Source organism: Mustela nivalis (assembly GCF_964662115.1).
Source record: "Mustela nivalis genome assembly, chromosome: 12".
Classification (NCBI taxonomy): Eukaryota; Metazoa; Chordata; class Mammalia; order Carnivora; family Mustelidae; genus Mustela; species Mustela nivalis.
In genome coordinates, this window is record NC_139031.1 from 25,521,269 (window position 1) to 25,536,813 (window position 15,545).

Sequence of the window (15,545 nt, forward strand, 5' to 3'; positions counted from 1 at the left end):
TTCTACAGAATGTAAAACTGTTTGATTTTATATAACATGCTGAAATTATTTCATATATTTCTGAATTGTGTTGTGGATGAAAATTAATCTAATTTAAGTGCACTTCCAATTATTAAAATAGACATTTGGCTCTGCATAATTCTATACGTTTAACATAGAATGAAGCTTTAAACATGCTTTCTCAACATGATTAACAGCTGATACAGTCTGCCTTAGTTATGTGAACTTACTTCATAAAAAATTGTTATGCTCAGTTGCATTTCCCAATTGACATCAATCTCGTTTTCTCATAATTTAATCTTTCAAATTCTTAAGAAGTGTTGTTTTTATTAAAGAAATATTTTTTAGAAAATAATATTTCTTCCCCCTGTAGAAATAATCTACTCATTTTCACTTTCAGGTGAAAGTATAAAATTTTTTTTTTAAGATTTTATTTATCTATTTGACAGACAGAGATCACAAGTAGGCAGAGAGGCAGGAGAGAGAGAAGAGGAAGCAGGCTCCCTGCTGAGCAGACAGCCCTATGCAGGGCTCGATCCCAGGACCCTGAGATCATGACCTGAGCCGAAGGCAGAGGCTTTAACCCACTGAGCCACCCAGGTTCCCCGAAAGTATAAAATATTTTTAACATACCTGTTTTTATAGCTTATTTGCTTTTATATCATTCATCATTTAAAAGATTCTCTTGAGGGGCTCCTGTGTGGCTCAGTTGGATAAGCAACTACCTCTTGATTTCTGTTCAGGTCATGATCTCAGGGTTAAGATCGAGCCCCACATTGGGCTCCATACTCAGCACAGACTCTGCTTGAAATTCTCCCTCTCCCTCTCCATCTGCCCCCCTCCTGCTCATGCACTCTCTAAAATAAATAAATATAATCTTTAAAAATAAACAAATACAAGTTTCCCTTGAGTTGTTTGATGTCAAATAACAATAGTGCCATAAAATAAAGGACTTTTCATTAAATATATATAAGATCTAATAGTCTCTCAATGAGTTATTAATAAAAACTGCATTCTCCCCCAAAATGCTAGGAAGAAAAGCCTCACTATAATTATCTCAGAATTTTTTCTGTTAAGATGAAGGGAAAAGATATGACTGCCTACATCACTCATAATTAATAGATAAAAATTCACAGTAAAAAGGGGAATTTATTGCCCATTCCAACAGATTCTGAAAATGACTTCATTTCCCAGATATTAAAACTTAAAAATTAGTTCTAAAAAATTCTTGAATATTTTGAACCAATTAGAATTGCAAGAATAATGTCAATTACAAATATAATGTATAAGTTTTTGTCACTTGTTATATTTACATTTTCTAAAGAGATTTTCATTGGTATTAAAGCTCATCTAGCAGTTTTCCTGATGTGTTCATAGAAAGATTTTGAAGATCAGCATAAGAAAATGGCTAACCATAAGAATTTAGAATAAATATGACTCTTACTTTTATTTTAAAATATCTTTATTTTTCAGATGATTTGTTTCACATGAGCTTTGTACATGAAAAACAGATTGTGAGGGCATACTCTTCTCACTATAGATTTTGCTGTGTTTTCACAATCTAAGATTCTAGTTACCAAATATTAAAACAGCTAGCCTCTCTGGCTGCAGAGATAGCTTTCATGCTATAAATCAATGCACTAGCTTCTTGTAAACTGCTATGAAGCCTGGAACAATTTAACACCAAGGAGGTGTGAATTTCCTCTATTTATCTTAATAAAGTGTTAACTTCAGAGTATTTCAGTGCTTGCAGTTATATTCCAACATAAAAATGCTCAGATCCAGTTATGGAAACTTAATTAAATAACTTCATTTCTTTGTGTTTTTCTAAGGTTCTACTACTTAACCACTACTATTTCAAAAAGGGTTCTTAGAACTAATGAAAATAATTGGTAAAATAAATTTCTGAGCATAAACACAAAAAACATTTTACAATACTTCCAAAGAGTTTATCAACAATAAAAATAACATTGAATTCATCTATCATGTGATAAAACTGCAATGCTACTACAAAGTAATACATTGGCTAGAACAGGAATTGAGCTTGGTTTTTAAAACAATGAGTCTGGAGTGAGATTTTCTGGTTTAAGATCTTGGCTCCACTATTTACTATCTAAAGCTTTTTTGGGTAAATTATACAACCACTCTGTACCTCAGTTTAGTCATCTATAAATGGTGTGACAATTGTACTACTTCACAGGGCTACAATAAAGGTTAACTGGGTTTATATTTCTATTTAGAACAATGCCTGGCATATATGAACATTATAGATGAGTTCAAGACATACTCAGTCTAATAACATATTATTACATCAAGTGTTGAATGATATACATTTTCAATTTTGTGGTTTCTATTATCTTTCTGGAAATGGTATTGTTCCAGAGAATAACTAATGCTAGTCAATTTCTCACCTAGAGGAAAAATAAAAGATAAACTTATCCGTTACTAACCCAGAACTGAAATCATAGCTAATACTTGGAGAACACGTTGACATTCAAAAAGATCTGCTAGAAAAAAACGAGCTGAATATAGCCAGATAAAACTGAATCAAAATGTATATAGTTCTATGTTTAGATTTTTAAAATTAAATGCCAAGTCTAGAATAGAGGAATTTAGTTTACCAAGAAAGAGAACTTGACAGCACTATTTGTCACCACACAGTTCATTCTAAATTTACCTGATAATTGACATGACCATCTGTGTGAGTTAATTGGCTTTATCCAAGGAAAAGACAAACTTCTATCTTTATGCTAGGAGGAAGTTTTGCAACTTGGAGAAAGACAGCCACTTAAATGAAGGAAGCTACAGGAATGGGGAGGGATCAGGATGCTATCTCTCTTCATAATTATATTTCCAAGAGATGGCTCACGGGTCCTTGGAAGACATATACTTGGGTCATAAAGCTGGTGACAGGTCTATTTTTCTTTAAAAAGATTTACATACATTTCAAAGAGATAGAGAAAGAACTTATAAGTTTTCTAAAGTTCCCTAAGAAAATGGGTGAGGTGGAGTCTCTTATTTTCAACATGGAGAATTACATCTCTTATTTTTAATTTATATTTGAAGAAAGAAATTGGAAATGAAGAGAAAAAGTAAAGAGAGAGTGTCTGCCATATACCATCAGATTTAAGATGCAGAAAATACAAGTGGATAAAGAGAGAAATTAAGGATATTTGTTTTTCAACTACTTATAAAGAAATGAGTAATATCAAGGCAGATGGTTTCCATTAAAAAAAGAAATACATATCATAGCATAATTTAAAATTATTTGAACTATTTACCATTTATATCTAATATAAGTTCAGCCCAATAAAATTATGCTTACAAATGTGAGGGAAAAAAGAAAACTTTCTTCGTGTCCAGGCACCATTATTTATTTTCCCAAAAAGATAACTGACAAACTAAAAAGAATTACGCTGGGAAGATCTGTACGACATTACCACAAACTCACTTTTGGGAATGTGCTCTGAGAAAAGAAGAACGCATAGAATAAGAAGAGTAAGTAGGAGAATCATTTATTTTACCTTCCTGTGTTGGAGGTTCACAAGGCATATTTCCATATTGAAGCTTCTATGAAGCTTTTAAGAAGTCTTTTTAAATTTGGTAGAAATTATATAGGCTACGCAAATGAGAGCAAACAGCTTATATTTTCAGAGCCAGCTATATACCAAGGGAGTCAGCCACTATCCCTTATCTTGCCTTTTATAGATAAACCAAAATTTAGAATGGTATAAAATATTTAAGTCACACTTCATCTACTTGAGGATTTCCTAGAATTGCTTTATTTTGTTCTCAAATTGAAAATGCTGTAGGGAAGATTAAAACCAACAGAGATTTCTTTTGTTTTGTTTTGACTTAGTTTTGGTGGCTTATGTACCATAGAAATCTCTCCGGGAAATTTATGTGAAAATGCCACAGTATTAGTAAGTCTGAGTCCATTTTAATTAGAATACGATGTCAACCTTCAATTTGTTGTCAAGTGTTTTCTTAATTTTGGGATTTTTTTTCTTGATTTCTATTTTTAAATCTACTTTCTGCTCTAATTGTTCTTTTCTTTCTTATGTGGACCCTGGGTATGGGTATAATGATCTATTTTTGGCAAGTTGTCGCATATCTTTCTTCCTAGTTATTTAAATGCCTTTTTTTTCTATTATGTAATTCCATAAACTGAAATTTGTTCTTCATTTAGGTAGTTTTGTTTTCAGTGGTGTGGATGCTTCAACTGTTGTATCACTCATATGGTTTTATCTTTGTTCCCACTTACTTTGTTGTGTTATTTCTCCTCTGAGTTCCCGTATTTCTGTCTTGACATCTTCAAACATGGAGAATTTTTTTCTTTAATTAATCTACTTGATTTCACAGAAAAATACTTCATTAAAGTTTTTATCTACTCCATGTTGAAATATTTTGTTGACTTTGTTTTTAGCTTTTCATTTTTTTTAATGACTTTTTGCCTTGTACGTTCCTTCTATAATGCTGCATACCTGTGAAAGTGTGAAGCTCTTTCTGGCTTCAGTTATTTACGGGATTTGATGCAGGAGGAGACAAGATGAGAACTTTGGGGGTTAACATGAAGAAGAGTCTGGTAAACTGCTTTGTTGCAAAAACTATGTAGGTTTTTTTCCTTCAACTCTAACTCCCTTGCCATTCCATGAGGACAAAGAATTGGGAAGACTTTTTCAGCCCACACACTTGAGCCTGATGTCTAACACAAGAGTTACTTTTTCACTGGATGGCACCAACTACTCGGAAACATGCTGTTCTGACAGATTTGCTCATGATCTGAAGTGGTCAGTGATCTCTCAGCCATCTCTCTCAAAATGGTCCCCTGGTTCAATACGTATGGTATGACTTATTAAAATATTTTGAAGTTTGGGATCATCTGTGCTGTTATCATCGAATATAAAAGTTCTACTTCATCATTTTTCTTTGTTAGAAGTGGACAGAGATTTTGTTTCTTCCCCAGCTTAAAAGTGAAATGTTTTAATCAAGTATTTTTTTTTTTTATTAACAGGTAATATATTGTTTTCAGGGACTCGTGTATTTTTCAAGAGTTGATCTTTTACTGTCTCTTCCATTTTATCTATAATTTCTCATTAATTCGGTTTCTATCACTCTGGAGCAAATCTAGATATTTATATCCCCCACAATTATCCATTTCATTTAGCCTTTAAATTTTATTGGTGTAAATTTTTACAATTAATGTTGTTTATTTGAACCTTTTTCCTCAATACAAGCATTTATTACATAAATTTCACTCTATTTTCTGCTTTTGCTACATCCCATAAGTTTTGGAATATTGCATTTTCTTTTTCTTTTGTTTTGAGACACACTTTTTTTTTTGAGACATATTTTGATTTGCCATTTGATATCTTATTTGGCCCAATGCTTGTGCAGTAATGTGTTGTTTAATATTTACATACAAAATATTTCATATTTTCAAAAAACTTGTCACACCAATTATTTTATACTCATTTACTATCCTACATCTTTAATAGGTCCCTTTATTATTTTTGATATTTTTGTAACATTTTGACTCACTTTGAATAAGCTAATTAGATTTCTTTTAAAGTCTACTTACTGTTTGCTCTCTACAATCTTGAGATTCATTTCTTGTCAGATTGGGTTTGGTAACTGACGTTAGTAAAGCATATTTTCCTTAAAATTTTGGCAATACTTCTGCTAGCTCCTGATATTTTTGTTTGATAGTTTGTCTTTGCCTGACTGTGGATGTACATTCTGACATAAGAGCTGGCCTTAGGAGACTGTGGGAGCAAAATGCTGGTAGACTATGCCAGAAATTTCTGTCTAATTATGTCTGGCTTCAATGATGCAGGCACTCACCCTTGCCACTTTGTTCCAAGGACAAATGTAGCTGATGCCCAGGGAAGAAGAGGACTCTATCCAGCTATTCCACATGCATTCACCCAAATAATCCCTTCTCTGGGGGCCTCCCCAACTGTTTGAATGTGTTGCTCTGGGCAAGAAGCATCCTTTGGTACCATTTCACATCTGCTGCTCAATCCTCTTCTGTAAACCTCTTTCCTCTTTTTTCTGTATTTAATGGAGTCCTCAAATGACATGACTAATTGATAAAAGACATTCTAGTTTTCTATCACCACTTTAGATTTAATATTTTGTAATATTTATGGCCATTAAAGATGATTTGTGTTGGAGAGAGTTTTTATATTTTGTTAGCCATCATCATCCAAGGTCCTTGTTCAACACTTCTGTGATTACTGATTTGAAACCTGTTTTTTCCTGTGGCCTGGGTTAAACATTTCGAGAAGGTAATTTAGTAACTTACAGACTTATCTTTTCTAGGTAAGTCTCCAGCAAATATCTCTTCATCTCTCCTTGGAATGCACTAGGTTATGTGCTCCTTCCTGAATCTTTAACTGTGGCAAAGAGGATAGGATTTTTTTGATGGAGGAATAGATGACATGATATAAAGAAAATCAGGAGGGGGCACCTGGGTGGCTCAGTGGGTTAGGGCCTCTGCCTTCGGCTCGGGTCGTGATCCTGAGGAACTGGGATTGAGCCCCGCATCGGGCTCTCTGCTCAGTGGGGAGCCTGCTTCCTCACCCTTCTCTGCCTTCCTCTCTGCCTACTTGTGATTTCTGCCGAATAAATGAATAAAATCTTAAAAAAAAAAATCAGGAATAAATGGAAGGAAAAGAGGCATTTCTAAGATAAGGAAAAATTAGGATGAGACTGATTAAAGTTATTATTAGCATTTGGGAGTCTAATATGTATAGAATTAGCAGATTATTTGAAGTACATAAAAAAATCTTAATGGTTAGAGAAAAATGACAAAATGAAAAAGAATGTATTTCCTCTTTATCTTTTTTTAAAATTTTAATACAGTTACAAGACTGTTAAATAAACATGCCTCTAGACCTTGGACACATTTACACCATTTTAATATGAAAATAAGTAGGAATGGCAGAGTATTTGTTTTTCTCCATCTGTTGTATTCCTTTGGCTGTGCCAGACTCTGACACTGCACTCTGGGTTGAATATACCCTAATTAAACTGAAGTTTTTCAAATGTGATTATATGGTAATCATTTCTGTTCTGCTGTAATCATAGAAAGGATGTCTTAGACTAATTTTTTACTATGGAGAACTAGTTAAAAGTAGGGCCAACACAAATGATATTTTACTCTCTAATTAATTCAGTTGGCTACAGCCCTATCATTCTAACAACACATAATCTTTGATGGGCAAGTTGTGGGAAGAAAAGATACACTGCTATTTAGCCATAGAAAGTCTCACTGTTATTGTACACAGGTGAAAAAAGAATGAAATACCTTCAGTGTTCATTAAGGGAACTCTGTGATGTTGGCTTCTCCATTCCTGAAAAAAAGTAGGAATATAATGAATAAATGCAGACTCTATTTAATAGAAGATATGACAAAGTTAGGAAATGTCTTTTTGTGTTAAAAATGCATTTTGAACCTAAAGCAAATGGTTCTCTATTATTCCAAATAAGCATGAGGAATTTAAAAAACATGCAACCTTCTCATCAATTTTCCATTACTTAAAATCTTTCATTATAAAGGCTTTAAAAGTATTCCTATTTTGGGTCACTCAATAAAGAAAGGAAAAAAAGAGAAAAAATATTGGGCAGATTAAATAGCTACCTGCTATGGTGCTCTCCAACTTTTAGATGACTGACTTTCCAAAACAAACAAGCCATCAGTGCAATATTTTATTCTAAGATTACATAGAAATGAGGTTCTATATGTGAGTGTTACTGCAGGATTTTCCAGGACATATCCTCATGGTATAAAATATAGGGCATGTAAAAAAGAGGCACTCTAAACTCTAGACATAAACCCCTACTTTTATAGTGCTAAGAAGCTGAAAGATCTTCTAATTTATCCTTCATGTTTGTTAATTTCCAGCAGGTCTTTTCCTCTTATTTTTCTTCATCTCTTCTGTGTGCTGCCTCGGGTATACTGGTATCAATATGAACATGAACAAAGCTCCTTGCTTCCTTACTGTGAGCTCAGTAACTTTACTCTAGTAAAGTTTTTTTTTTTTGTTTGTTTTGTTTTTTGTTTTTTTTTAATTTGTGAATGGAAGACAGCACAAGCACCAGAGAGTACACACCATCTAGCTTTTTGATGGTTCCTCTTTAATTTCTCTCTTCTTCACCTGTACAGAGAAACCTAAGAACCAACCATATTATTAGGCAACATGGTTCTTCCCACACATAGGCACCTGCAAGTCTTAGTTTTGTTCTGTAAGCCAAGTTGTCAGAGAATCTTTTTCTGAATTAATACTCATGTTAATTTTTTTGAATGGAGGTTTTGTTTTCCATCTCAACATATATCATTAGTATAACTCAACAGAAGGCTACCTCTGGAGTCAGCCTATCTTAACCCTTTCACTCAGTATGAGTCACAAGGTGCCATGTGGCAGGATGCAAAACAGGAGAATGACCCTTTCCTCCTCATATGAAAATCTTGGCCCTTCTTGCTTAGTCTAGGCCTTGCTTTGCACATTTAGATTCCCTGTTATGTTACCTTCCTAATATGCACTAAGTGATTACAGACCTCATCATTTAAATTTATTAATTTAAACATAAATTTGCTATAAATTTGTCTGAATTATCTTGTTTCAAATATATCATATAAAAATTTGATGCTTTATTGAAATAGGATTTTATAAATTGATCTAGATGTTCAGTAGGGTTGGACAAAAATTCCCTTAGGTTACAAGAAAATGAACTCTGACCAATGTCACCTAGCTAGGAAATCTGCTAGGGAATCTCAGAAAATGTAAGATGATATTGTCAAACTGTAGGGATGCAACGTGCCAACAACAGCTTGCAGGAAGATTGTAAATCACAACAGTAATTGGCTAATGATGCAGCAATTATTGCCAAGAAAATAAATTTGAAGTACTGGGTGACGAGGAAATTCAATTCAGAGTTTCAGGTTAAAAAGTAAAAAGTAAAGAGCAATGTAAAAATGCTAACATGAGAGAAGTGTATCAGGGAGAAACTTAGCATGTCTGACTCCACATTGCTTTCTTCTTTTGACACTGTGACCTCAAGCTTAGAAACTTCTGCTTAGCCCGGCACATAGGCATGCTACAACTAAGATTTATAAAAATTGATTTTTACCCCAAATCTACCCCATCCAAGGATAAGGAAATACATATAGAATTGACTATGCTATGTTTAAGAAATGGCATGACCAGATTCCTGTATGTAAAGATCAACTGACCAAAGACAAAGAAGTTATACAAGCTTCCTGAGATGTCTACAGAGGTCAGTAATCGTTTTGACCCCAACCTCCCCCTGACTTCCTCCTTTCGCTAACATAAAAGAAACTTGAATTTCATACTAGGGAAGATGGTTGTTTGGGACGATAGTCCACCATCTCCTCAGTTTTCTGGCTTTCCAAATAAAGTTGCTTTCCTTACCCAACATCTTTCCTCTTGACAGGCCTACTGTGAAGTGAACAGAAGTAGCTTGGTCTCCATTACAGAAGTACCAGAAATATGTAGATTAATTCCTTTTATCTTTGCTTAATAACTTATAAACAGCACCATATCTTTATATTTATGCTTTTATTAATAAAAATACTTATCAGGCACCTGGGTGGCTCAGTTGGTTAAGCGACTGCCTTCAGCTCAGGTCATGATCCTGGAGTTCTGGGACTGAGTCCCGCATCAGGCTCCCAGCACCATAGGGAGTCTGCTTCTTCCTCTGACCTTCTCAGCTCTCATGCTCTCTCTCTCAAATAAATAATAAAATCTTTAAAAAATACGTATTGACTTTTAGTGCTCATTATTTATTAGTGAGAATCTCATTTTAACTTTGAAAAAATTGAGCATTTCACATTGTAGTATGAAAAATTGACACGACTGCAGCCATTTTGAAATAGAGCCAGAAGGTCCACTGCAGAGAAAGTACTTTGCCTCTTTTGTTTGAACTGGACTATAAAACTTTGGATTGGGGGGGGGGGTGCCTGGTGGCTCAGAATCAGTCTCCTACCGTCCAGGCTGGAGGCGCCGGCAGGAGGAAGCGGGGGCGGCCCGCTGGGCGATTCATAAATCCTGTAACCAATAAAAACTCTGTTCCAAACCCGGGGCGGGATTTGAGATTAGAAGCTCCTGTGGGCAGGGCACTTTCTGTGCCCCCCGTTTTTTCTACCTAAGACGCAGTCGCCCAGATGCGCCCAGATTTTACGAAGAAATGACTTAATCAATGAGTAATGCTATTTTTAGATAGACTGGATTAACGTCTTCATTGGTTTATAGGGCTATGGCTTGGGAATATAATTAATAAGACGTATTATTAACTGTGAATCTTTTGCTAATTTCCTATTTATATTTCTCATCATTTGATAAAAGTGAAACCCACCTCAATGCAAAGACAGGATGTAATAAATAATTGCATAAATATTTGGTTCCAAGGCTAATCTGGACTAAGATATCCGCTGTAGATATGTATTTGCAGGAGGAAATAGCTATGTTTAAAGTAACTATTTTTTAAGCAGGAAGCTTTCTGTTAGCCCACCTTCTCTTTCCCCTCACGCCCTGGTATGCACATACCCTGCACAAATCAGCGGGGACAAGAAGCTGAGCTCAGGGGCTGCACTGTCCATTTGAAAAAAACGATGCTAAGTAAAGCTTAGATCCTCTTCTAGTTCTTATTGTCTCATCCAACTCAGAAATACTGTGCCTTCTTTCCCTAAGTGAAATCCTCCACTTTGGCTCCGGATTCTGGCCACTTTCATTTCACCTCCTATCATGAATTATGTATCTTCTCTCAACAGATTTTCCTCTTCTTATTTTTTTTTTCCCCTTGGCATTTAAACATACTTGTCCACAGCCTAAGCGTATTAAGGGCAGGGAGAACCCGGGGCACTGGCAGTGCCCTGCCCACAGGAGCTTCTAATCTCAAATCCCGCCCCGGGTTTGGAACAGAGTTTTTATTGGTTACAGGATTTATGAATCGCCCAGCGGGCCGCCCCCGCTTTCCCCGCCCGCGCCTCCCGCCTGGACCGTAGGAGACTGACCGGCGGCGGGACGAAAATTGCTAGCGGATACTGTACTAAGGACCCGTCCTCCCCTGGCCCGCACCATCTACGTAAAATGCGAAACTTCCAGGATACCTTAACCTAGGAACCATCACGCATGCAGTTCGTCCTCCGCGGGCCTGGGAGCAGTAAGTTCAGCCCTAGAGACCGTATACGCATGCGTGCGAACTGGGCCGCCGCACGCGTGTGATGTCACTTGCGCGCCCTTCTAAACTTCCTTGTTTTTCTTTTAGTGCGTAGGTGAGTGAATTTCTATGTCGGTGTGGAGTCCGTTGGATGGGTGTGATGTCTTTCTGTTTGTGAGCGGGTATGCTTTAAAAAAAAAAAAAAAGTTTAGTTTAGATCAAAATTTGGTGTCGTTATTGCAAAAAGACCCTTCATAATTGTCTTTAGCGTGAGAGGGCCGTGTTCAGTATCTTGCTTGGCGTTTTGTGAGCCTCTGAGTTGAGGTAGTCTAAGTCCTCTCCCTCACAGAGCTCCAGGGGCTTGGGGAAGGTTGATGCGCACATATTAAAATTAAGTTTTTGGCATTGGTGCGTGTCCCACGCAAGACGTTTGAGAAATAAGATTGAAACTACAAATCACAAGTTAGTATCAGTTTAATAGTCCTTGAGATTGTATAGGGGCTGGAGGCAGGAGGCAGCATATATTTTGGAGTAATAACCTTTTGGTGCCCAATTTTTTTTTTTAATTATTTATTTGTTTGACAGAGATCACAAGTAGGCAGAGAGGCAGGCAGAGAGAGAGGAGGAAGCTGAGCAGAGAGCCCAATCCCGGCTGGATCCCAGGACCCTGAGATCATGACCTGAGCTGAAGGCAGAGGCTTTAACCCACTGAGCCACCCAGGCGTCTCAGGTGCCCAATTTGAGTACACAATATTACAACTGCTAAGGGATGAAAAAACCAAATTTTTCAATCCCCCTCCCCTTTCCCGGTAGCTAGTACATTTTAAAGCACAGTTTAGCCAAAGGACATTGTCAGTGAAGTTTTCACAGGTCCAAAAACTGGCTTTTAGAGGTACTTCTTTAAATAGAAAACTAAGTAGAAGAGGCTTGAGTTTCAGTGTCTTAGGGGAAGGCGTATATAAGCCCTTGTAATAAAATTACAGAATAATCCACTCCACCCCCAAAGAGTGATTACTAACTTAAAGGAAAGAAAAAGCAAAGCTAAGTCAAAGAAACTTAAAACTACTGACTATACTTGGGTAAAACCCTCGTCTTTGTGTTTTCAGCAGCAAGCTGTCAATTTCCTAGTTGAATTTGCTTTGGACAACATTTTGAAACAGAGCTGATATGCCACTTGAATTAATAAAAGAAGTCAATGGAGTGCCTGAAGTTGAGCTTCTAAGTGAATTAAACAAAGTAGATATCAGTTCTCTACAGCCAGGTTGTGATTATAGCAAAAAATACATCCAGGTAAGAATTTTCATCACTCAGAATGCTTTTTTCTTCTAAAAGGAATGCTTATTTTTATGTTTTGCTTATTTCTAAGAGTTGTTTTAGGAATAGTTTTATGTGTGTCACAATGTTTGTCGTTATTTGGTGCTGTTATTCTTAATTATTTAGTGTTCATTTAGCAAACATTTATTGAATTTTTCTGTGATACAGTGGAATAAATTCCGAGGGTACAGAGATGAATGAATATGATCCTTGAACTAAAGGGGACTGAATTCTTTTGGGTTTGGACAGTTTACCTAATCTCTGATTATAAATAATAGGTCGGTATTAGCATTGTGGTATGTGAACATTTAGGAGAGAACCTTTGGTTCATTTAGGTCAGGAAGATGGAGCTGGAACTTAAAAGGGTGATTGAGATTATACCTTTCATTTTGGGTATAAGCAGCCCTCAAGTGCATGTTGAAGAATTTGGGTGTTACCCTAAAAACTGTGGGAGACCCTTAATAGATTTTAAGCAGGACAAAGACATGACTTACTTTGAGTTTAGATTACTCTGTCTTTTAGGTGAAGAGTATATCAGAAAGGGCAAGAGAGTTGCAGTAATTTAGTTTAGAGTTGATGTTGGTCTGAACCAGGGGCAAGAGGAGATGATGGGATGGAGACAGACAAAATAGTAATGAAATAATAATAATAATAGAATTTAACATTAAGCCCTTTTAGGAACTTGGTAGTGCTTTATGTATATCAACTCATTTAATCATCATAAAACCCTATGGATTGGGTACTATTATTCTTGGGCTGTGAGGAGACTGCATTTCTAAAAGGTTAAATGATTGGCTTAAGATGCAGTTAATAAGTAGTAGAGCTGGTGTTAGAATTTAGACTTTCTTGCTTTGGAACTGACAAGATAAGAAGCAGAATCAATAGGTTTTGGAAGATGATTAGATGAGAGAGGTTAAAAAGGAGTTCCGGAAATTTCCCTGCTTTTAAGTCCTGTCCACCCTGCGAGAATAATAGGCATACATTTAGGAAGAAAGATAATGAGTTTGGTTTTGGATATCTTTCAGAGGTTATTAGAGGTATCCAGGTAGTAATGTCCTGTAGGCAAATAGATTTGGGCTTCTGGAGCTCATAGGGTTCCTCCTCAGAGAGATTTGGGCCAAAGAACAGAATGAGAAGATGTATTGAAGGATGTCAATATTAAGAAAGTAGCATGAATAAGAGATAGATAATCCAGAGGCGTAGGAGAAAAACCAGGAGAGAGTGATGTTTTGTATACTTAGTAAGGTAAGATTCAAGGAGTACTATCATAACTAGTAACTCACAAGTAGTAACTCTTAGATAAATTGCTTTCTGGTACACACACTCAAGTGATTTACATATGTTCCCTCTTTTAAGTCTTGAAAGAACCCTGTGAATAGATACTATTATTCCCATATTATAGTTGGGAAAACAGATACAGGTTAAGTAATTCATCCAAGGTTAGCTGAGCTGTGATTTGAATTTTCATTGTCTTTGCCACTAACCAAAGCATTATGTTCCTGCTAAACATGCAAAAACATTTGGAAAATATCTGTTAGATTTAATAATCAAGAAAGTACTAGTCACTTGGAAAGACTGATGTTGCTGGGTTGGCTTTCAGTGGTTTGAGGATTCAGTGTTGGGTGAGAAAGTGAAAGCAGGAATTGTCTTTCAAGGAGTTGGAGTATGTTGTGGTATTTAGATATTTTGATTATGGAAGTCATAGTCCTGTAATAGGAACAGAAAGTTTTTAAATTTTAGCTGAGTCAGTTTTGCATTTGGTTAACAGTGACTAGCTTTTATACTATCTAAAGTCAACTTCACAACTACTGCATTAAAGTGAAATAAAGCACATTACATTTTTAAAAATTTATCTGCATTTCCTTTCCTCTTCTATTCTTTCCTCACCCTGTCCCCTTTTCCTCCCAGTACACTCACACTCAAAACTCATAGACCACGTTCACAAATTTATCCTATAGCAGTTTAGCACCCTGAAAAGGAGTGGAAGCCCTGGAGACTTCCAGGCTGGTTGGATTCAAGCACAGACCCACCATTTACTAGTGTTGTAATTGGGAAAGTAATTTTATCTGCCTGTGCCTTATCTTTTCCATTTGTGAGCTAGGAATTGTAATAGAACCTACTTCATAGAAATGCAATGAGGATTAAATGTAAAGTACTTAATGACTTCTAAGTATTCAGTAAGTGCTGATTACTGTGGTCAGTATAATGGTATCATTAACATGCCTTTGGACAGGAATTTACCTAATCTCATAGTTTTCAGTGAAAATAATGTATCATAATCTCATTCACCAGAGACAGGATGATTTTGCAATTAGTGAAGTTCAAGCTTCAAAGGCTTTACTTGAACAAGCCCAATACCATGTTAGGAGTCTTAGAAATGAATTTACATTTTCATATTTGTAAAATACACGCAAGTGGAATGTTTTAACCTAAAATGGTTAAGATTGCTATCTCTTTCCATTTTGCCTTCCCCCTCCATCCCATTTCCTGTCTTATCAAGTGACATTGGAATGGCTGAGAACATTTTTGGAACATGTAGGTAGGGAGAAGTTGACATGTGGAATAGGTTTAATGAGTTGTATTTGTGTGTTTTGCAGTTAGTTCCATTTATAGCCAGATATACCACCTCTCCTGGTGTAAGAAATGTTCTCCAGGAACACTCCCACTCCTTGGGTAGTATAGAAGAAAAGTACAGAGTCAGAAGTTGTAGGAGCGTATGAATATATACTGTTAAACCTAGCATGGGATGTATAGTTAGTGGATAAAAATAGGTACTGAAACAATGGAATCAAGCTACTTCAAGGACAGTTGTTACAAATCTTAAGCTTATATAGGAAAGAAACTTAATAGAAATTTTTTTCAAACTTGTCAGCAGTCCTAAAAATTTACACAAGGTTACTAATAACAAGTGGTGAAGTAAATACAGTTGTTGTAAACTATCAATAACAAAATAATTATGATTTCTCACTTTAAATATTCCATTTCATATTAAAGAATACATTTTTTTGTAAAGGAAAGAAGAGGAAGGGATGCATTTAAAGAGGATG

At 35.8% G+C, this 15,545-nt stretch overlaps 1 protein-coding gene and 1 long non-coding RNA gene across 21 annotated transcripts in view; one reads left to right on the forward strand and one right to left on the reverse strand.

The window, feature by feature from the left end:
• Positions 1–11,215, reverse strand: part of LOC309845145 — a 34,510-nt gene extending 23,295 nt beyond the window's left edge. For 2 of the 3 annotated variants that reach the window (XR_014301070.1, XR_014301071.1), the window contains exons 1-2: positions 11,135–11,194; positions 7,313–7,358 (exon numbers count right to left, since the gene is read on the reverse strand). This is a non-coding gene — a long non-coding RNA (uncharacterized lncRNA). Of the gene's footprint in view, positions 1–7,312; positions 7,359–9,611; positions 9,772–11,134 lie in introns of all 3 variants that reach the window. The other variant, XR_014301069.1, reaches the window with a different exon arrangement.
• Positions 10,964–15,545, forward strand: part of POT1 (protection of telomeres 1) — a 77,868-nt gene continuing 73,286 nt past the window's right edge. For 3 of the 18 annotated variants that reach the window (XM_082692700.1, XM_082692695.1, XM_082692688.1), the window contains exons 1-2: positions 11,291–11,366; positions 12,294–12,474. Coding sequence is in view for 6 of the 18 variants with exons in the window: in XM_082692695.1 (XP_082548821.1) it covers positions 12,352–12,474 (123 nt within the window). In the remaining 12 variants the exon portion in view is untranslated. The other 15 variants (XM_082692698.1, XM_082692687.1, XM_082692690.1 and 12 more) reach the window with 14 other exon arrangements.